Source organism: Amblyomma maculatum, chromosome 10 (genome assembly GCF_055883805.1).
Source record: "Amblyomma maculatum isolate TAMU_Amacu chromosome 10, ASM5588380v1, whole genome shotgun sequence".
Taxonomy (NCBI): domain Eukaryota; kingdom Metazoa; phylum Arthropoda; class Arachnida; order Ixodida; family Ixodidae; genus Amblyomma; species Amblyomma maculatum.
This window is the reverse complement of record NC_139353.1, coordinates 127,805,261-127,828,627: the sequence shown is the minus strand read 5'-3', so window position 1 is coordinate 127,828,627 and position 23,367 is coordinate 127,805,261. Positions and strand designations below refer to the sequence as shown.

The window sequence follows — 23,367 nt, the reverse complement described above, 5'->3', positions numbered from 1 at the left end:
AGCAATATTGCAGGAAAGATGCCAGGAGCTCTGTGAAAAGAACATTTATTTCGCTTCATACAAAAACAATACAGATACAATTCTGTCACAGTTTGGTGCACGAAAGCAACCAGGAAGAGAGACATGACGTAGGATAGATCAGCCCATGTGTGCACAAAAAAAAGTAAAAAAATATTACACAAGGCAAGAACCAATACATAGGTAGACATATGTAGCATAACATGCAGATATACAAAGTATGGAAAATGATACACAAGAAAATAGACTTAGACTATGCTCAAAATACAATCGCAGCTCCCTCACAACACCTTGTGTTTTATTGTAAATACAGATTTCAAACAAATATACTTCAAGTAGTCTAGGGTATTAAGACACAGACACATTGCTTTCAGCTTAAATTCGCACCTGTCCCCATACCATTGTGTGTTTTTGTATACAACCTTGGCAGCGAAATTCTTTCATCCATAGTATTGCATTTTCTCAGAAAGTTTGAAGGGTTCCTAATCACAAATATTCTGTAAGCCCGAAATAAGCTGGAAAGCATTGACTCTTATTACATAGTGCCTTGTATTCATTTTACAATGACAATCTGACTAGCGCTCGTTAAATTCATAGCCAGAATGCTCAACAGTGTCAATATAAGAGTGGTTTCTCTATTATACGCGTCTTTATAGCACGAGTCTCTTTGGGACGGCAAATAGAAACCAATCAAGCTTATCTTGCAATGTTCTCATATGGTGAATTTGTTGGAATGTCAAAATATGTACTGATAATAATTCAGGAAACAATTGGGACATTTATTTCATGCCTATTAACACATTTTTAATTTAAATTATTATTGGCTTCGAGATCGAGCAGAGTCGCCACCTAGCGTCATGGTGGTGAAACCTACCCAGTGTGGATGCATGATGGCCTCGTTGGTTGTTATCGCTGCTGAAAGCATACCTCTCGTGTTGCGAAAGCTCATGCTTCTTTAGCCGCCCGCTATCTCTAATTCTTAACCCGAAACTTATAACAGAGTTCTTGTGCTCAACTGACATCGGCAGCAATCCCGGGTATGTTTTAGACGGCTTTTTACATATACAGCCACACGCTCGAAAAATACGCTAGGCCTGTTAGGCCTAGCAGCCCTCGCTACAACGCTATGCCGGATGTCTCGGCTGATGCCGAGTCCACTGACCCGATGGACACTGACGCCCAGCAACCCCCCTGTGCCAGTACGAACGCCAGCTACTTGACGCCCAAGAACCTGCAAACAGTTACCAACTACCGCACCGATGTACAGGCGAAATGGAGCTCCTACATGGATGAAGACACACAGGCCAACAACCCGCACCAGTGGCAGACTACGCCCGACAAGAAACGTCTTCTGCAGCAACCTAAGCAAGCCAATTTTCAAATGTTAAGAGACATGTCTTACCATGTGGTAGTTATTAAACCCACGGAACGCCGAGACATCTCATCGTTCCCACGTGCCCGACTAGCAACATTACTCAACCAGCACGCCATAGACCCCAGCCTTGCCAAACTTGCAGTGTACCAACCTGACAGTCGCAGCAATACAATAACGGCAATCGTGAAAGAATCGGAGCATGCTGTAAACATAACCCGCCATCTTCGGACGCTTTGCGACCCCACATGGGGCTCAGTTGGAGTTACCAGCTACATGGCACCGTCTAAAAACACTGTACGTGTGACGATCCCTCCCATGTGTCCCCGCCAGAGCGTCTTCTCTACGGCAGCCGAACCGGTCTGCGTGGGGGAAGAAGCGGGAAGGGAAAGAGTTAATAAACGCTCTCCCCGCGAACAGCGAGGAGGGCCAGTTTGTCTCCCGCTAGCAATGTGTACAGTCTCCTTTCTGGGCACCTCATCCCGCGCTGTTCTCAGGGCACGTTGGTGACCCGGGCATAGACGTCTTCGGGCTCGGCCCCTAACAACCCCATAACATTTGGCGACGAGGATAAACCTTAAGGCATTGCATTCCAATTTCTGCAACCATGCCTAGCTACGGAGTTTTTGAGCCGTTTCATGGGGAAGGAGCAGCCTGGACCTAGTACCTGGAGCGTGTGAAGCTGTTTTTCGACGCCAACAGCGTTCCCGGGGAAAAACAAAGGTCTGTGTTCCTGACGTGCTGCGGACCCAACGCATACTCCTTGCTGCGGAGCCTAGTGACGCCTAAAGTCCCTAGATCCGTTTTTTAACAAAAACTAAGTAGCGACAAGTACCTCCTCCCCTAACCTCCTTTCCAGCACGTCTCGCGTCGTCCGCCATGTTCTTCCTGACGCGCTCCAGCGGCGCGGCTGGGTTTGCTGGGTTATAGCTGGGTCCATCACAGCGGCGCGTCGGGAAACCTAGTGGAGTCATGGTTTTGCAGCCAAAGACGGTAAACATTATGGCAAATGAACTCGGTACAGACAAGTAACAAAAAAACGTGCCACTAGTGCGCTCCAATAGTTTAATTTACGCATTTTGTGGGAGACGGCAAGGGCGGCGAAAGTGCGTAGCGCGGTGACCGATTCTCAGGAAGGTTTCTGGCGTGTAGGATGTACTGTATTCTCTTGTTCAAGCTATATCTTTGCACTAGCTTCAAAAGAGGTTCTCCTTGACGTGTTGCCTCGTTCGGCTCCAGACCTCGCGAGTCGCATACATTTGTAGGCACACCTAAGGTCGCGAGTATGCGGTTCTCCGCGCGCAACTTTGCCTTGGGCTACGATCGAGGTACATAGTACGTGGGCCCTGGATTGTTCTCGAAATATCTGCAGTATGCTTAACGTATGCTTAAACTGCAAAGCAAACGCGAGGTACGGAGTCCCACCGAGGGGCACCTGCCGCGGTCGCGATCGTACCCGTGACGTCCGGATACCTCGCGAGCAATGCTGGGATAATCGGATTCATGCTTTTGAGACTTTAATGCCGGCCTTTGTGAAGCGTGCGGCGTGCACGCATTTGCGCTATATATGCCAGTATTTTCAGATCGATTATTGTACCTGCAGCAAACACCCAGCATTTAAGAATGACAACAGTAGGAAAATACTGACTACTACATGCGAAGTTGCAGCTTTCCACAGAAACATACTGGAAGCACCCAAGGATTTATAAACAGTTTATTTCAAGCAAAGATTCACATGAACTAGGGTCGAGCATAGACCAGTAGTGGAAGCAGGCTCGAGCATTTTGGAGCAATAAAGCCACAGTTCTGGAGCATCCTAATGTTTTGGAACATCTTTCTAAGGCCTAAACAGCTCTAATAATTTAAGTTTCATATTCCTGACACACGAAAAACCTCAATTTCATTCCTGTTCAATCAACGTTCAATGCTTTGGTGACTATGGCCACATCTCTGACTAGACAGAACATTTACAGAATAGCACAGTCTAAGCTACCATTCGGAACAGACTTGTAGCTCATAAGTGAACATAGTTTGACTAAAAGCTTTTGCCTATTTTGACTTCATAGATTCAAATATGGAGTGTGCCACTTCGACGCGCTCAAGCATTGCCACTAATTTGGAGTTTGGTTTGGTTTCGTTTATGGGGTTTGATGTCCCAAAGTGACTCAGGCTATGAGAGATGCTTATTTGGAGTTCAGATTAAAGAGCAGGACATTTCTGCTTTCCTGCTTGTGCATATCCTTTTTGATCCTACATACAGGTGCTGATAAAATTCCTCAGCATTGGTCAGTAGTGCCTTCAGGGAGGATGGACTGCACTGAATGGTAGCCTTTTCCCCCTTCAGCTTCTTTACTTCACTTCCTTCTGCCAGTGGCTCATGTTTCTGCTTGAGTAACGCTAGGGTTTCAATTTTAAAATCTTGACAATAGGCCTGTACGGCTTTCCAACACCCTTGAGAAGGTTTCCAATAAATGACCCCTTTGTGGCATCACGGCCATAATGCTTCAAGTATGCTTTTGCCTGACATAGCTTGAACACGCCTGTTGCCAAAAAAGTGGCTGAAGAATGAAGCACCTGCTTGTTTTCCCAGCAGAAGCATTAGAACAACTGGTGCAGTTCTTTGTAGCCGTACAAGTTTCCTATGGCCCGCAGTAGTTTGCAATATCTGCTTTGCTTGTTCCTCCTGCTTCTCTCTCCACCAACAAATCAAAATGCTGGGAGGAGTTGCTATGTCAAATGCACAAAGCATTTTTCCACATTTAATTACCTTCCATGCCTCTCTAGTTTACGAAAATTTTATATGTACTAGGCCCCATTGCCAGAACCATTATACCTCTGCCACCAATGCACTGCCAAACCGCCGCGGTGGCACAGTGGTTAAGGCGCTCTGCTACTGAACCCAAGGATGCGGAATCTAATCCCGGCCGTGGCGGCCGCTTTTCAATGGAGGCGAAAAGCAAGTCGCCAGTGTTCTGTGCAATGTCAGCGCACATTAAAGAACCCCAGGCGGTCGAAATTTCCGGAGCCCTCCACTGCGGCGTCTCGCATAGCTTGAGTCACTTTGGGACGTTAAACCACATAAACCAAACTAAACCAATACACTACCATTCTTTCGACTATGGCGGCCCCCAAAGTATGGATGTGCAACTCACAACACGCTACCGGCCTGCCCTGCTTCTGACAGTCGCTGGATTGGATCTGATCGCATTTTTTGTAAGCAATACAATGGCTGACTGTGCAGCAAAAACTTGTGTTCCACTAAATATGAAGGCAAAACACTTAGGCAGCCGGTTTGAGGCAGTTTAGGTGCAATAGCATTTTGGAGCAGGATGGCACAGGGAAAGCAGTTTAGAGCAGAATGGGGTAAATGGGGCAGCACTTCCACCCGATAGACATCATATCACATCCTATCGGGCAAAACAGGCAGGCACGTCAAAATATAACATTGCATAAAAATCAGCATAATTGAAAACATACAAGCCAGTAACATTGCTTACAGTACAAGTAGCAGTGACAGACTACGTACTGAAACTATACCCTGCCATCCTGCACAATAAGAAACACTACAGAGAAAATCTGTTCAAAAATCTGCATCAGTTTGAACAGTACTCAAACTCTGGGAAACAAGACGAACATTAGTCAGCAGATGGAAAAGACAACAACAACATGAACAGTACTAAAGAACAATTAACGCTTGCCCAGCCAATAAGTGGATTGTATTTCATGCCTATAAAAGCAGTTTGAAAAGAAAAAAAAGGCACTAGAAGAGACTCAATGTGCACTGATACAGCCCGACTCCAACACATCCACATAATTCAAGAAAAAGAGGTGATGTGTCATGCTTAAATTGCATACTCTTGTCATTTTGGCTCCATAATTTTTCCCTGGCAGAGAGAGGTGCAGATGTTAATGGAGAGACCTGAAACAGTACACTGCTGTCAAACACTGTAAGGTGGCTAACAAAACTGAGGTCAGCAGCTAGGGCTAAACGGTACCAAGACCTTTGGCAAGACAACCCCTTTTCCAAAATGAAGTGAAGAACATAACAAATGCAGCTTATTTGCAAAGAATGGGTATGAAGGTAGAATGGTGTAAAACCAAACATGCTTTGCCAAGGACCATACTAGAATGTTTCTGTACAGACTAACTCAATTTTTGCTGAAGCAGCACACCACTGCCTCCACAGCAAGAGGCAAACCACTAGCTTCTCTCGCACTAAACTGGGAGCTCTCAAAGGGAATCGCATGCCTGCCACGATGAAAGGAAAGACCTCAGACAGACGATAGGGATGTAGAATCACTTTCAGTTGTAGAAAAAGGACATGGTTTAACGCACAGTTTTATGGGGAATAGCACGTATACAAGGAACAGTAAGGCAGGCTTCCACAGCGTGCTAAAGTGTAGGAATGAAACAGCAAAGCAGCACCTGCAACACAGTAGGCTGTTTGCTGAGAGGTATCGAGAGAAAAGCACTTCGGGAGTGTGGGGACACAAAGCCACCTGAAAGCTTGTAAGCGTTTGCAGAGTTAAATAAAATGGGAGGTTTTGTCTACATTTCAACTGACTGCACTTAAGTACAAACGCCTTTCCGAAACTGCACTTTTGTGATAGTCAGATGGATTACTACTGCTGATGAAGAGCAGTCAGGTTCAGGCCAAAAGAACAGGTTCTGAATGCGCATAAATGCTTAAACGCTGCTAAGAGTCAAGTGGTTTCCCATCTGAGTTGTCTCACTTGGTTCAAAATGTTCATGAACAGCAACTATTACAGATCTATACGTAGCAAGAACAGTTCACTGTTATTCACTGCACTTTTGTCCTCTACACCTCATTTCTAAGTCTTGAACAAACTGCACAGACTTCGCCATGCTGCCCTAGTTTACTTGGCACACCTGCATCACAGAAATGCAGGGCTCGTACGACTGGACCTTTCCTAAGCACATTTCACCCACTGAGTTGCTTGTGCGCCTATGCAATGGCATCTGCTGCTTTACGCATCCCAATGCTTCTGCTGCCACACCTGGGAGACTGCTTTTCTGCAGCAATGTAGCCGTTCTCCTTCCGTAGGAACAAATATACCCGGGTGTGTAAGAAACAATGAAGCAGCTTGTTTGGCACATCGTGGCACATAGGTATGCTTGTAGGCACAACCTTAATAACAGCCTTCTTCAGAGCAACAACTCTTGCACGATCCTGAAGAAGAGTCTCCTTGTTTCTCAAAAAAAATGCTTCCGCTGCTTTCAGCAGCCTCAAAGCAGCTTCTGTTGGCACAACCAAAGGCATTTTGTCGGCGAGGAACGACTTCAGTTGCATAAGTCTGCTGCAATCCTTTGCTGGCTTGTCTGTAGAGATGGCAGTAGCACAAGAATGGCAAGTTTTAAAATTTTTTTGCACCTTGCACACCACATACCCACACAGGTATTCAAAGGCCCCCTCATCATCCACAGTGAAGCATTCCAACATTGCCTTTGTTGGGCAAATGATGAATGTTGGCTGCGGTTTTGTGCGCTGGTCTTTAAGTCCAACTAGCATCTCGCCATCGACAGTTGTATAGCTGCCATTAGGGCTGGGCCGCAGGAACTGTGATAATGATGCACTTCGCAGTGCACATTTGAAATCCTTTGGCTTTGGCACAGGGTTGCGGAGCCGAATTGTTGAGAAGAAATTCTCCAGAGCATCTTGACTCAAACGAGAAAAGAGAAGAAAGTTGAAGCCATAGTTCTTGAAAAGTCCATCCTGAATTTCGAGTGCTGACCTTGTCGATAAAAGAACACCAGTTTGAACTGGCTTCCACGCACCCCCTTTACTGCCAATAAAGATGTTTTGGAAGAGACATATGATGCTTTCCAGAAAGTTGACGCAATCTTTTCTCCTGTGAAGTAAGGCTTCTTTTTTCGTCCTGGAGGTCATCAGTGCAAACCATTTTTGCACCTGGTCAACAAACCAAGCAGTTGTCAGTGCTGTGCAATCCAAATGCCCAATCTCCACATGGTACCTGAGTGCTGCAGCAGTATCATGATGGAAGAAAGTGTAGGCTGGTGCCACTTTCATTTTGTCAAAATGGCCAGGACTGATGCATGCTTTGTTCAGTCTTGGTGCTGCTTTAAACTCGGCCCCTGCCTCAAGTTCTATAAGCTCCTCTATAGGCTTGACAGAGACCTCATCTGTTGGGAGTTTGTTCGCCTCAACAATGTCATCTAGCAAATATATACTCTGCCCTCTAGTGAGGTGACTTCCGAGATTCTTCAGTAGATGGGGCACATCTGCCATGAAGTAGAGGCACCGTGCAGCATCTTGCGGATGCTTGATATAGCACTTCCGTTGTGTGCACTTGCCCACCAAAAGGCCAAAACATCGCCACAGTGCTTGGTTGCAGGGCCCCATGTCACCAATGATGGCATGCACTTTTACATTGATATTTTCGCATGCTTCGATGAGAGCTTCAATTTTCATTTTGACTGTTGGAGCATGAAAGCTGTTCTCTGTCAACTCGTATGCGACTGTCTGCTTCCATCGTGTTGACAGCCCTCCAAGCATCATTACAAGGCCGTGCGTCGCCACCAAGCCTTCCGGTAGATTACCATTCGAAAGTGGAACAGACGGCATACCGATGATCCGGCCAGTTGATTGATCGAAGTCCAAACCTTTGGACAGCTGAATCTCGTCGATCATCAGCACGGCATGCCTCTCTTCCTCGCACAGAAGACTGATCTGAAAAGTAAAAAAGGGGGAACGTTTACACGAAATAATTACTGGAACCCACTATTAATGCAAGCTATACGCGTAGTGAAAATTCTCTGCAAACAATTTATTTCATTTGCCAACCTTTATCTTCAGTAAGTCCATCATTTCTTTGAGAATTCCTGGTCTGAATTTAAAGCTTTCGATCCTCCGTTGCAAGGTTCGTTCTGTGGGAAGAGGGCAGGCCAGTTCCCGGACGACGTTGTAGCCCCGGGATCCACAGGCGAGCCTTATCTTTAAAGCCTTCACAACAGTGTCATCGCTCCACGTTGTGCCTTGCATTGAGGTCTTCTGGAGGCTTTAGATCTGATTCTCGTTGAAATGTTTGTCGACGCCTGCACATCAGAATAGCGAATGGAAATATCAGGTATAATAAAGTCGGAGTTCTATCCATATGGGTGGCTGTTGTTTTTATTTTTAATAAAAAAAAAAGTTTGAAACGAAAATAGCATCAAGTGCACTATTATTCTTTGCACCAGGCTTTACCATTTGCATTTATTTGAGACAAAATGTATTACAAGTAATGCATTTTCTTTTTAACCTTTATGGTACACACAGTAAATAGGCAGAAATGCTTTGTTTAAGCACTAAAGTGGACTACATGACAAGCCTCTGTATGAACATCTCCTTTGAAGCAAAAATGAAATAATCAGGGGCAGCCATGAGGGTTACCATGTATAAGTTTTACTTCTTTAAGAACAATTTGAAAATGGAATTCCATGCACGAGATGCAGATGCTATGGTGTTAATCTCATGCTGTTATGTTTATGAATATTACTGTTTTCAATGCAATGCTATTACCTTTCACAAGTTCCTGCTTTTGCCTTTCCAATGTCCTTACTCGCTTTTGGCATCCAGAAAGCTTTCTTTTCAAGCTGTCTATTTCTTTTCGCATGCTTTCAACCTGAGGATTAGCATCATCTGAAACAAAATTGGAAAACTGATCACTATTACAATGGTGAAAAAGCAATCATTTACCCTTTAGAACCCAGCACTTGACAGGAACAAGAGCTTTTTTTTTTCTTGCATATTACCTCTTTTTAAATCTTGCTCTATATGCTTTGGAACAAGTTCCTTTGAACGTCGTATTGGAAGAAGAAACTGCTGCTCACAGCTGTGTTACTAAGAAAAATGAACGAGGCTGACAGCAGAGGTGAGCAGCAAGTGAATGTCAGACTAGGATTCACCGCTCGCATGGTCGTTGCTTGAGGAACATTTTCTAGTGACGTTTTGGTTTTTTGTTTTAGGTCGTCAAGGCTCGCCGGTTCGGTTTCATACACCCTGCTCTTTAAGTAACCCCACAAAAAAACGAGTGGAGCCAAGTCTGGCGAACGCGGTGGCAACGCAATTGGTCCGCCGCGCCCAATCCACTGTTCGGGAAAGGAGCTGTTCAGAAACTGCACAGCCTGTGTCGCCAAATGTGGAGGTGCTCCATCATGCTGAAACCACCTTGACCAAAGAGCATTTAGTGGCAACTCGCAAACAGAAGTAGAGACACAGTTATTTAAAATCTCAGCAACATAACCCTTGCCAGTAAGATTCCCATCAATAAAATAAGGCCCAACAATGCGACCTCGGAAAATACCGCACCATACATTTGCCGACCACCGAACCTGATGGTGATGTGGGCGCACCCAATGTGGGTTCGTCTGGGACCAGTAGTGGGCATTATGCACATTGATCACCTCGTTCTGGCTGAATTGGGCCTCGTCAGTCCACAAGATATTCTGCAAGAAGTAGGGTTCTGATCACATTGGATTAGACACCAGTTGCAAAAGTCGAGCCTTTTTTGGTAGTCATTCGCCATCAATTCCTGATGCAGACACATATGATAAGGATGGTATTTGTGCGCTGACAGCAGCGGCCAAACAGTGGAAATACTGGCACCGGTCGCTTGGGCGATTTCTCGCACGCTGGCTTCACGGCGACGTACGACATCACAGCAGTCTCATGTGATTCGCTGCTGGTGCTTCCCGCTTCCTTCTTTGAGGCTGCACAGATCAAGTCGTACGGAATCGGTTGAAGATGGTCTTGAAGGTTGGCTGCGCAGGCACACGAGAATCTGGAAGCTTGGCCTTGTACATCTGTGCTGCCAACTTGCTGTTTTCATTTGCACTGATGTAGGCATTAACAATGTCTACCTTTTCAGCGGTCGAAAAGTTGCACTGCACTGCCGAAGCCATTCTGCAATTGATGTTGTGGCGGCAACAGAAGACTCATCCAAAAACATGAGCGAAAGAGCAGAATTGAAAGGTCAAAAGTGGAACTGGTTACCGAGTAAGAAAAGAAAATTTGAAACATCCAGTGGTGCGATATCTGTGCATGTACTGCTTTTCTTTTTATTTCACCCTCTGGGAGCCAAAGCTTGTAGTCAAGAAGGAGGGCTGATTTGCCCATACCATCAGCGCTACGTCCGCCAAGCTTCGCCCGCAATGCGTTGGCGATATCTCAAGATCCTACCAGACCATGATGAGCAGCTCCAAGCGCGTATTTCGCGGGCGGCAGCGGCCGCCTCCAGACGGCTGGTTTCTCTCGGTGACGTCACGGCTGCGTCACTCATGGGCGTGCATAAGTGCGCGCCTCGACTGCTAGGTTTCGTTTTCGTGCGTCGGAAGCGGCCAGAATTGCCAGCGCTGCAGTCCTTAAGAAATGCGCGTTTCTTGTAGTTTAAAATACTATTTGGCTTTTTCACACCGGTAGCTCACTGTTGCAATTTGAAAGCAGCACCTAGCTGGTATAGATAAAAAGTTAATTCGGTAATCTTAGTTAATTATTAAGCTAATTAGTACCCTTTAAGGCTCCTGATTTTTCTCTACTCTTAATACAACAGCTAAAAGAAGAATCGACACTAAAACTTAAATGTCCCATATTTAAAAAATAGGTAAAATCTTAGATGAAACACCCTGTATAATTAAAACATGGATGACAGTGAGCCGATCACCACATCTCAAACAGTGCGGTCCAGGAGAGTTAGTTAAAAGATATGTATGCGTTGTGTATGTGTGACCAATTCTGAGTCTGCACAGAACTACTTCTTTAAATCTGTCTTGTTTTTTTTGTGGTGTACCTGCCTATGCTTGGCTTTATTGTGTGCAGTTTATTTTCTGTTGCTGTGTCCCATTCCTCTTGCCATTGTTGCCGAATCATGCTTTTTATGTGTGGCTTGAGGTCATGATAAGTTATCTTATCAATGTCTGTGCCATTTCGAAGGGCAGCTGACGCAGCAAGCCTATCAGCTGCCTCATTACCCGGTCTACAGCGGTGGCCTGGCACCCAACAAAGTGTAATTTTAATTTCTAGTTTATGGGCAAACATAAGGGTCTTATAAAGAGAGTTCAGGACTGGGTTCTTATTATGCCATTTCTAAAAGGATAGGGACGTTAAAACACTGAGGGAGTCTGTGTAGATTATCGACGTCTGTATTTTATTTTCTACAATGTCTCACAGCCAAAAGGATACCATGGCATTCAGCGGTAAATATACTAGTATGTCTGTTCAGTGTTTTTGACTGTGAAAACTGTGGTCCACATGTTGCACAGGAGACTTGAGCAGGCTTCGAAGCATCAGTGTAATATTCATTACAAGTGCACTTCTCCTGAAGTGACATGAAGTGCTGCTGTATGGCAATAGGGGATGCATGCTTGCCCACTTCAAGAAACGACACGTCACAATAACAGTGTGCATTTCCCAAGGAGGAATTAAGTTTTTTATGGTAGTTGTATGAAGACTGGTAACTGGAACGTCCAGATGTTCAATATGAGTGGCAACTCTGATTGGGTATGGTGATTTTGTGCAGTGCTAGTTTTGTCAAGCAGGAGCCGGCGACATGGATGATCTAGTTGGCATAGAACCTTTATAGCATAAGTAACACAAGTAAATTCTCTTCTTCGTTGCAGTGACCATCGGTTCGCCTCGACATAAAGGCTAGCAATTGGGCTAGTTCGAAAAGCCCCCGTGGCGAGGCGAAGGCCGAGGTGGTGCACGGGATCAAGCAATTTAAGAGCAGAGGATGATGCGGACCCATAGACCATCGAGCCATGGTCAATGCGTGATAGAACTACACTATTCAGAAGGCTCAGAAGGCAGTCACGGTCTGTGCCCGATGACCGGTGAAAGAGACTTTTTAACAGAGTCATTGCTTTGAGACACTTCAGTCGCAACTGTTTTATGTGGGCAATGAAGGAAAGTTTTTCATCAACAACTACGCCAAGAAATTTATGTTCCTTTTTAAGGGCTAGGCTCTGACCATTCAATGTAATGTTGGGGTCGGGTCTGACACCACGCTGCTTAGAGAAAAGTACACAAACACTTTCTTCAGAGTTAAATTTAAACCCATTGTCATCGGCCCACCTGGACAATTTGTTAACACCTAGCTGAATCTGTCTTTCACAGATGGCCAAGTTGCAAGATTTGAAGCTTATCTGGATGTCATCAACATATACAGAGCAAGAAATGGTTTTTGGCAACACACTTTTTAAAGAGTTCATTTTGACTACGAAAAGTGTGCAACTGAGAACACCACCTTGAGGGACACCATTTTCCTGAATGTACTGCTCTGAATATGCATTGCCAACACGAACTTTGAAGGTCCGTTCAGACAAGTAACTTCGAATTGTGTTCAACATGTTTCCTGTGATGCCAAGAGAGAAGAGGTCGCGGATGATACCATAGCGCCAAGTGGTATCATATGCTTTTTCAAGATCAGAGAAGACAGATAAACAATGTTGTTTATGTACAAAAGCATCCCTTGCATAAGACTCAAAGGCAATGAGCTGATCAGCTGTTGACCGCCCAGCTCTAAAACCAACTTGGTTTTGATGAAGAAGACCATTGTATTCAAGGAAATGTAGAAGGCGGCGATTTACCATTTTTTCAAAAAGCTTGCATAACCAGCTGGTTAGAGCAATAGGCCAATAACTGGCAGCAAGAGTGGGTTCTTTTCCGGGTTTTAATATCGGTATAATGATCGCTTCCTTCCATGCTTTAGGAAAGCGCCCTGTGGCCCATATTTTATTATACAGGCAGAGTAGGGTTTCAAGCGTGTCCGTATGCAGGTGCTTGAGCATTCCATATGTGCTCCTGTCAGGACCTGGTGCTGTGTTCCCACATGTGCATAGTGCAATCTTCAGCTCCTGCATGGTGAAATGGCAATTGCACCCTCCTGTGCACGGTCTTTTATCACATATAGGCTTCCTCTCCTCAGTTACCTTGTACCGCAAAAGAATCTGTATAGTGCGCTGAGCTGAATATGCATTCGAAGTGTTGCCCTAGTGTGTCTGCTTGGTGTTCAAGAGAGTCACTACTAGTGCTGACAAGGGGTGTTGGGAGAGTGCTATATCCTTTGAGTGCTCTTATTCTGTTGTATACTTTGTGAGCATCAGAATAAGAGTTCACAGAAGAAAGGAATGATGACCAGCCTTCTCGCTTGGAGATGTGTCGAACACGTTTGCCATTTGCCTTTGCGCGCTTAACTTCTATTATGTTTTCAGCCGTGGGGTATCGGCGTAACTTCGACCATGCCTTGTTTTGTGTTTCACGGGCAGTCTTACATTCTGCATTCCACCACAGTCTTCGTTTGTTTCATGGCTTACTTGATGTTTGTGGACTGTTTTTCTGCGGCATCTATAATGTGCAGCGTGATCAAGACTTGAGATTCGTCAACGCCTAAGGCAGTAACTAATGAACAGGGCAGAGCTGAGTGTTCCCTGAACATCTCCCAGTTGGCCGCATATTCTTTAAATTTCCTGGGACTAGATGCATTTACATTTTTATTGCCTGTGTACTTCACAGAGATGGGAAAATGGTCGCTTCCATATAGATTGTCAATAACAACCCACTCTGTAGCTGCCAAGAGCATCGGAGAGCCAATGGCTAAGTCAATGGCTGTGTACGTGTTATGAGCTGAGCTGTTGGCTGTTTTGAGTTGAGTAAACATGGTCCTGAGGACAACAAGAACTTTTCAATTAGTGCACCTCGGAAGTCCGTTCCTGTACATCCCCATAATGGGTGGTGGGCATTAAAGTCTCCGACCAGCAGCCATGGTTCTGGGAGTTGGTCAATCAGCTTTTCAAAATTTTTGTTGCATAGTCTATGATCTGGCGGAATATACAGCGAACATACCGTTATTTTACCGAATATTAAGGCTTGTATTGCCACTGTCTCCATGTCTGTGTTAATCGGGATGTTTCGACAAGCGATTGACTTTTGTGTTATAATGGCAACGCCACCGGAGGGGTGAGTACTGCTTTGCCTATCTTTCCTGAATACACGATTCTGCTTGAGAAAACTTGTGTCTGTTGGTTTCAGATGCGTTTCTTGCAGGCAAACTATGTTTGGTTGGTGTTCGGCGAGGATTTCATATACGTCATTCAGATTTTTTAGGAGTCCTCGACAGTTACAATAAATGATGCTCTCGGTAGCCATTTTGGTAGGTGTGGAAAGAATATAGAATAGGGTTAAGACTCGCCGCCCTTATCAGGGGGCTTAACTGGTGTATGTGTTTATTTGAGGCGGTCTAGCAAGCCCCGCCTCTCATTGGCGGACTCCCTAGGCGCCGCTGATGCTGCGGAGTCCATGCTCACCTCTATCGCGTCTGGTGCAGGCATGGAGGCAGGAGGTTTTTTAAGAGGAACCAAGTCCCTCTCAGATGTCACTGGTGTACCGGACGTCTGAGGGAAAGTGACCTCCGGGATTGCACAGATTGGTGCAGCCGGTGGCTGCTTAGTGAGGAGTCGTGGTGGGAGCACGTCAGCAGCATTGCACTGCGTGCCCACCGTTACTTGACGCGGCCTGGCCCCTCTGTGGGCTGCGTCAGCACAGGGAGCGGAGGAAAGCATTCTGTGCTTTTTTCGCGCCTCTCCTTATGTTATCGTCTCAGTTATCTTTATATTGATTACTTCCTTTCCGGCCTGAAAGGCTGCCCAGGACCGTGAGTATGCAGGGTGGGTGCCCTCAGTTCACACATTTGTAGACAGTTGCACTGCATTTATCGGTTGCATGATCATGTGCGCTGCATTTTGCACATGTAAGGCGTCCTCGACATGTCTGGCTACCATGCCCGCACCGCTGACACTTGAAGCACCTGCGGGGGCTTGGTATGTACGGGCTCACTTTGCATTGGATGAATTCCACATTGATAAATTCAGGAAGTGTGCTCCGGTTGAAGGTGAGAACATGTTTCGTTTTTATTTCTTCATTCTTTCGCCTGAATGTTATTCTTCGTACTGCTGTTACACCTTGGCTCTGTAGGCCCTCAAGGAGATCTGATTCTGTTTCGTTTAGGTCTCGCTCAGAAGCAACTCCCTGGCAGCTGTTAAGACTGTGGTGGGGTGATACCTGAACGTCAAGGTGAGCAAATGTTTTTGTTATGAGGAGGTTGTCAGATTGACTTTTGTCTGATACCTCTATTAGTAGGTCACCAAATCCTAGTTTTTTTCACTTTATAGTTTGCCCCAATGATGGCCTTCAGAGAGTTGGCAATCAGAAAGACTGACAGTTCATTTACTGGTTGAGATTCCGTTATAGAGCACAAGACAAGAAATTTTGGAAAGTTGTCAGTTGGTGTACTGATTTTTTGCGTCACTTCGGTGCGACTCCTTTTCGGGGGTCGATCAGGTTTTTTTAAAGGTAGTTTTTCCATGCAGTATGGATTGTTTAAGGGGTCCTAATATATGTCGCCTTTGGTTCACCCTTATACGCAGAGGAAGGTCCCGGAGCCCCTCACCTGGTGGACTGGCGAGGAGCCCATCGGCCGAGACTTGACCATGGCCTCGACCGCCACCGTTCAAGGTTTCTTCCCTCCACCTCTCAACCTATCGCCACGGTACGGATTACAGCTTCGGTATGGGGGCTCAGGGTCCATGGTGGTACCAAGCACCAACACCTAGTTTACACAAGGTGCCCCTGCGGGGGAAAAGCAGCGTGAAATCGACTAAATCATGATAAAAGACGCAAACACGACCACGCGCGCATAGACTCGGATGGAAGCAACGCCTGACCGAGCCCACCTACGCTTTAGGGCTTTGACGACAGGCGGCACTGTCGGCGTTTTGCGCATCGCCTATAGAAACTGGGGCACCTGGAAGTAAGCACGGAATAGTAACTCATCTTTGAAGCCAAGTGTTATGGGGGTTAATCTCACAAGAATGTGCCACGGGGGGACTAGACGCTACAGTCGCCTTCTAGCCCCGACGTGCAGCCCTAACAGACAGAGCTGTGACCCCCAACCCGCGGTGCGAGAAATCGCTACTGCGGCGGGTTCGAGCCAGAGGGGACAAACACCGAGTTACGTACTCGAACAGTTTATTGTGCTTGAGTAACGGCAAAAAAAATACACTAAAGAACAACCGCCGTGTAGCGAGCGAACGCCGCGTACGGGAGTGAAATAGAACCACCTAAGGGAGAAGCACGCGCGAGGAGTGAGAGGTAGTCTGCTCACCTGCGTGCGAGTTCGTGCTCACGGCCCGCAGCAGTCAGTGCGCGCTGGACCGGGAGCAGAGGGTGAAGGCGGCGGTCTCCCGATGGGAATGCTGATACGTGCGCGTGCACGCCCAACCGTCAGACACCAAGGGAGCTGTGATAGACGCGCATCTCACCTCGGCTCGGGGAGAGGTTTCCCGGGTACGCCGGAAATACCTCGGCTCGGGAAGAGGTTTCCCGGGTAGGAAACCCGTGCGGTGTTGCCGCGGGAGGATGGGAGGATGGCCAGTGTGCCCTCTCCTCGCGGTTCTCCCCAAGAGCGCACGCAATCACGCGTGTTAACTACGCGCGGCCCTTTATAATGGGGGCAGGGGATTATGAATCCCAACATCCCCCCCTCCTTAAAACCGCCGTATCACCTTTTCCGAAGTGGGGGGGGGGGGCTGTTGGTTCTTAATCTCCCATCAACTCCGCGAAATCCATAGCGGGTCTGCCGATGATGTCGAGGGCGATGACGGGGTCCATTCTGGCGCGCTCGGGGGCAGTCGGGACCATCCCGGCCGCGCGGAGGAAGGGCCACCAGGAACACCGCTGCAGGCAGGCCCCTCCGCTACTCCGGTGGCGCTCAGCTGGCTCGGCCCCGGCAGCGGTGACGCCGACGCCCCAGGACCGGTGCGAGCGATCGCCAGCAACCACTGCGAGTACGCGGGGTCCTCGGCGAACCGACGCATCATTTCCGCCGCCGCGGGGCCGAGCTGTGGCGCGAATGATGACGGCGGCGTAGCAGGCTCCGCCCGGTTCCTCTCGTCCCAGCCTCGGTGACTTACGCTGGACAACACCAGGCCTCCGCATACACAAAACACGGAGCCGGGCGCCGGAGGCAGAGAGGCGCCGTTACGCGGCGATCTTCGTCCTCCACGGTCCGGCCCTGGAACATGCTCAGCAGCCTGTGGTTGTTCTTGCTGCGGGGCGTTCGTTCCTGCACTCTCCAGGGCCGGTCCGAGAAATAACTCACCGGCGCCTCCGTGCCCCTCTGGTGTGTCCAGGTTGCAACCGAGCGCGTCTCCGGCGCTGTGACCGCTGTCGCAGTACCGGAGCGGCTCGAGCGTCCCCCAGCATTGAGGGTTGTCGGTCCCGGGCGGGCGTTCTTCGGGGGGCCTCCCGGAGTCCCGTGCTCCGGATAGTAGCGCCTCTTTCCAGCGGGACCCGTACTGGCCGGGCGGTGGTGATCATTCGTCCCTGCCCCTTATGGCCGATGGAATTGGGCTGTTGGGCCTGCATCGCTTCGGGGTTTGCGTCGAGCAGTTAAAATTTGCCTCCGGCTTGCTCAACGGTCTCGTGACAAGTGCGCTGTCCGCGGGGCTTGTTTCGCGCGCTTTTCCCTCTCCGCCAGGCCCACCCTCTCCCTCATTCCGGCAGGTCCCTCCGCTACTCCGGTGGCGCTCAGCTGGCTCGGTCCCGGCAGCGGTGACGCCGACGCCCCAGGACCGGTGCGAGCGATCGCCAGCAACCACTGCGCGTACGCTGGGTCCTAGGCGAGCCGACGCATCATTTCCGCCGCCGCGGGGCCGAGCTGTGGCGCGAATGATGACGGCGGCGTAGCAGGCTCCGCCCGGTTCCTCTCGTCCCAGCCTCGGTGACTTACGCTGGACAACACCAGGCCTCCGCATACACAAAACACGGAGCCGGGCGCCGGAGGCAGAGAGGCGCCGTTACGCGGCGATCTTCGTCCTCCACGGTCCGGCCCTGGAACATGCTCAGCAGCCTGTGGTTGTTCTTGCTGCGCGGCGTTCGTTCCTGCACTCTCCAGGGCCGGTCCGAGAAATAACTCACCGGCGCCTCCATGCCCCTCTGGTGTGTCCAGGTTGCAACCGAGCGCGTCTCCGGCGCGGTGACCGCTGTCGCAGTACCGGAGCGGCCCGAGCGTCCCCCAGCATTGAGGGTTGTCGGTCCCGGGCGGGCGTTCTTCTTCTGGGGGCCTCCCGGAGTCCCGTGCTCCGGATAGTAGCGCCTCTTTCCAGCGAGACCCGTACTGGCCGGGCGGTGGTGATCATTCGTCCCTGCCCCTTATGGCCGATGGAATTGGGCTGTTGGGCCTGCATCGCTTCGGGGTTTGCGTCGAGCAGTTAAAATTTGCCTCCGGCTTGCTCAACGGTCTCGTGACAAGTGCGCTGTCCGCGGGGCTTGTTTCGCGCGCTTTTCCCTCTCCGCCAGGCACACCCTCTCCCTCATTCCGGCGCTCTCCGCGTAACGAAAGCATTGGAAAAGGAGTGCTGACCTTAGGGTTTGCGTCGACTTGCACAGCGGGGCACCAGCGCTGCCGCCCGCGAGGCCACAGCCATGAGTCTCGAACGGCGCCACGGCGGCCCCTTCTGCAGCAGCCCTCGTCATGGTAGTCGCAGAAGCCCGTTCCAAGAACTCTGGCTCGCCTGCTCCGCGGTGGTCTCCTGTGGTCGCAGGCCTTGCCTCCCCCTCAGACACCCGTGGCTATGATCCTGTCTGCAACTTTTTATATATTGGCACTTTTCTCTGGATTTTCTCTGGGTTTAAAAACGGCGTTTAGCCGGCCCCCTCGGTGAACGCGACTACTTTTAACCGCACGGCGGTTTTAAGGAGGGGGGGATGTGGGGAGCACAATCCCCTTCCTCCATTATAACACCCGCGCGTAATTAACACGCGTGATTACGCGTGCTGGCAGATAGGTAGGCGGAGAAGGCATGCTGGCCACCCCCCGCCACCTCCCGGGCCTGCGGCGACGCTGCTGCGGGCTTCCCTCTTTCCTGCCGGCGTAACCGGGAGACCTCCTCTCCCGTTCCGTGTCGAGGAGCGCGACTGTAGCAACTCGTTCGGGGTCTTCGGCGAATGGTCTCGCACGCGCGCGGTTCATGATTTCTGCCGAGGAGACTACCGCCGTCACCGAGAATCGCCCACACACCGTAGGCACTTACCACAACGGGATGTGAGCGCGAAGCCGTCTCAGGTGAGAAGACTTCCTCTCACCTCCTTGACGCGCTTCCCTATTAGGTGGTTTTTATTTCACCCCCGTACGCGGCGCTCGCTCGCTACACGGTGGTTGTTCTTGATTGCTATTCCCTTGCCGTGTACTCCAGCACAATAAACTGTTCGAGTACGTAACTCGGTGTTTGTCCCCTCTGGCCCGAATCCGCCGCAGTGGCGATTTCTCGCACCGCCGGTTGGGGGTTACAGCTCTGTCTGGCACATCGGGGCTAGAAGGCGACTGTAGCGTCTAGCCCCCTCGTGGCGCGTTCTCTACCTGAATGAACCCCCATATTATGGCGCCCGAACATGGGGCCAGAGATGTGACAAATTGAGTGTCTGTGTGTGTACGACGCCGACACATAGACTAGCCATGGCAGTGAGCAGGACTGACTTCTGAGTCTCTTCCAATACTGCAGTGGTGATTGCATAACGGCAAGCAAGCAAAACCACCTTAACTGTTATCCTTTCCCCACGCGAAGGATACACATGAGTCCTTCGAGGTTGGTCACGCCACGCTGAGACGAGCTATATCGCACGTGCATCGCTGAGCATGCGAACGGCCCTAAGACTTTTCTTCAAGTTGTGTCATTTCGCTGCCTAGTGATGTGCATGGTGACGTTGTCGAATGGGTACAACTTGCTCTATAAGTTCGCAACAACGCCACGGTTGCTGCGTTGGGCACACGCCGACGCGCGACAGAGCTGCAAGCAAAGATGGCGGAGCTAGACTTTACACAAAGCGCACCGCAATTCGAGCCCCGCTGCGTGGCCCGAGGAGGACGTACTCCCCCACCAGCAGGCAGCTGCAGCGAGAGGCAAGGCTTGGGATTTCGAGCATCGCGCCTCGTTACGACTTGCACCCACGGCAGACGTAACTCTGACCAACACGCAGGGAGTAATTTCTTGTGCTGAATATAGATGGGACGCTCTGTCGATATTCAGCGCATTTTACTTCCAGAGCAAGCACGCGTTTTCTCTTGGAAAAGATCGAGCGGGGTTAGATTTGGAAAAGAAAAAAAATGTAACTAGGGAAAAGACAGCATTGCAGCCAGCAAAGGAGGGGAGGCGGCGGAGGCCACGACGACCGTTGCAGCAGTGAAGGGCAAGCCGTCCAAGGAGTGGCCGTGTTCCTGCACCCAGGGCCTGCAGTCACCGTCAACCAGGCCAAGACAAACGGTTTCCGGTCGGCTACGGAGCGAGCCAGCCAGAGTTCGTGGAACGGGCCCATGCGTCTAGCACGACAAAAGCTGCAGCAAAGGGACCGCCTCGGCGCCGTTCACTGGGATTTCCCTTAAAGACTTCAACGTGGACTGTTTTTCATGCTGATAATTAGATTTCCAATAAGTCTCCGTTCGGATGTTTCTTCACGTTTTAACCCTGAGCTAATACTTTGTCAGTGTCTTGGTCACTATGAAATGTGTGATTTGTCTAGCTGCTTTCTCAGCATTGTCACTGTGCACTACATAAAAAGTGGGAACCTGTTTGGAATTTGACTGAAGATGAAGCGCACGGGAAGACGCACACAAGAGAAGACACAGGACACGCGCTAACTCACATCTGGTTTATTGCAGCAATAACAGCAAATATATGCTGAAAAGGGTTCATGCGCAGTACATAAAAATCCCATAAAGACAGAGGAAAAAAATATAAGGAATATTACAAAACATTATCAAGGAATATCACAAAACCCGATCAAGAAAACTGATCTCTGCCTTCCAGAGCCGCACCGACGAATCGCTGACACACCTATCTCCCCTTTTCCCGATATGGAATGCCTCCAACAGCTCACGCGCTGTCTTGTCACGGCCTCTGCCCAGAATCTTAATGTCAGCCAGTCGCGGCTCGCACGCAGTGCAGTTCGCGCAATGCGCTGCCAAATTTGACCCTCCACTCCTTAAAGCCCGCAAATGATCCCCTGCTCGATCATTAATACAGCGCCCGGTCTGGCCAATGTAGGCCTTCCCACAGGTCAGCGGGATCTCATAAACGACCCCCATGCAGCAGTCGACAAACCGCTTGGCATGTTTTTTCTCACAACCGCTCGGTTTTCCAGCACGCGAAATGCGTGAGCAAAGCTCCGCCATCTTCTTCGGAGCGGAGAACACCACCGGCACGCCATGTCTGTTCGCCACTTTCTTCACGTGGTGCGCAACCTTATGCATATACGGTACCACTACAGGTTTAGCCGTATTTCTCACCGGAGCAGTTTTCTTTCCAAACATGGCTCGCTTGGTTTTCCGGAGCAGGGCTTCCGTCACTGACATAATGACTGCGCAGGGGTACCCAGCAGACAGCAACCGCTGTATTTGCCTATTAAAACTCGACTGCACAGCATGCGGGCACGACTTCGTGAGGGCAGACCCTAAGCATTGGCTAGCGATAGCTCTTTTAACAGTTTTAGAATGTGCCGGAGAGTAGGGCAAAAGTTGTTTCTGTGCCCGCGGAGCGTACAACCAACAAACATGATCATTCCCTAAAGTAACGTTAATATCTAAAAACTGCAATGAACCCTGTGAAGGAAGTTCATGAGTGAAAACCAGACCTCTCCCATTCTGCCGAAAGTTGTCCAAAATCCCACCCACCGCCTCAGTGTACGTCGAGTTTGGTAGCTTGTTAAGAACAATCAGAAAATCATCCACGTACCGGAATACCTTTAGAACACCTTTCCCATTAAAGCTCTGCTCAAGGGCGCGGTCAACAAAAGCTAAAAACACATTACAAAGAACCGGGGCAACACAAGAACCAATACATATCCCTTGTTTCTGGCGATAAAATCTGTTCTCAAAAGAGATAAACGTAACACTAATATAAAACTCAAGCAAACGCATAAAATTATCCACTGTTAGACCACTAGAGTTCTGAAATTGCACAACCCCACTTTCTTCAATAGCATCTCTAACAGCAACGAACAGGGCAGCATGAGGCACAGAATAATATAAATCTTCCACGTCTACAGTGAATACATAGCCAATCGACTTATTATCCTCGAGAAAGCTCACCACTTCATTCGAATTCTTCGTTAAAAAGGGGTCTTGAAACTGCAGTGAATTTAAATGCTTCTGAAGGTACTTGCTTAAAACATGCTGCCAAGTACCATTTTCACTAACAACAGACCTAAAAGGCACATTCAGCTTATGTGTTTTAGCCGTAAAAAACACTGAGAGGGCATTGCACCTAGTACTAACAATATCATTTGCTAACCTGTCGAGAACCAAGTCTTTGCACAAGGCAGCCGCTTTACCCTTCACTCTAGTGGCGCTGGACTTTACTTCCTCGAAATTCTTGGCGATAGCATCTTGCGCTCTCCTGTGGTATTCCTCTTCAGTCAACACCACAAAGCCTCCTTCCTTGTCAGACTGAAGCAGTCGTAACTCATTATGCTGGAAGAAGGAAACAACCTTCCCCCACCCATCCTTGGAACGGCCCGCGGAGGTCCTGGCAGTTTTCATCAGCGCGTCCACACCATCAAGAAGGCATCTTTCTTGGTCTTCTCCTGCAGCCTTCCTAGCTATTTGCCGATTGAGCGCAAGCAATTCATGGCCCGGTACACTTGGTTCCTGGCAGAATTTGCTCACGCATTTCGCGTGCTGGAAAACCGAGCGGTTGTGAGAAAAAACATGCCAAGCGGTTTGTCGACTGCTGCATGGGGGTCGTTTATGAGATCCCGCTGACCTGTGGGAAGGCCTACATTGGCCAGACCGGGCGCTGTATTAATGATCGAGCAGGGGATCATTTGCGGGCTTTAAGGAGTGGAGGGTCAAATTTGGCAGCGCATTGCGCGAACTGCACTGCGTGCGAGCCGCGACTGGCTGACATTAAGA

At 49.0% G+C, this 23,367-nt stretch overlaps 1 protein-coding gene across 1 annotated transcript; it reads right to left on the bottom strand.

The window, feature by feature from the left end:
- Positions 1 to 17,000: 17,000 nt before the first annotated feature.
- Positions 17,001 to 23,256, bottom strand: LOC146177437 (uncharacterized; the record flags this gene model as incomplete). Its single annotated transcript, XM_084581561.1, has 5 exons — positions 17,001 to 17,375; positions 17,446 to 17,792; positions 17,947 to 18,193; positions 18,264 to 18,579; positions 21,809 to 23,256. Coding segments are annotated over 5 exons (2,733 nt in total), but the record flags the coding sequence as incomplete, so codon positions are not given.
- Positions 23,257 to 23,367: the final 111 nt, after the last annotated feature.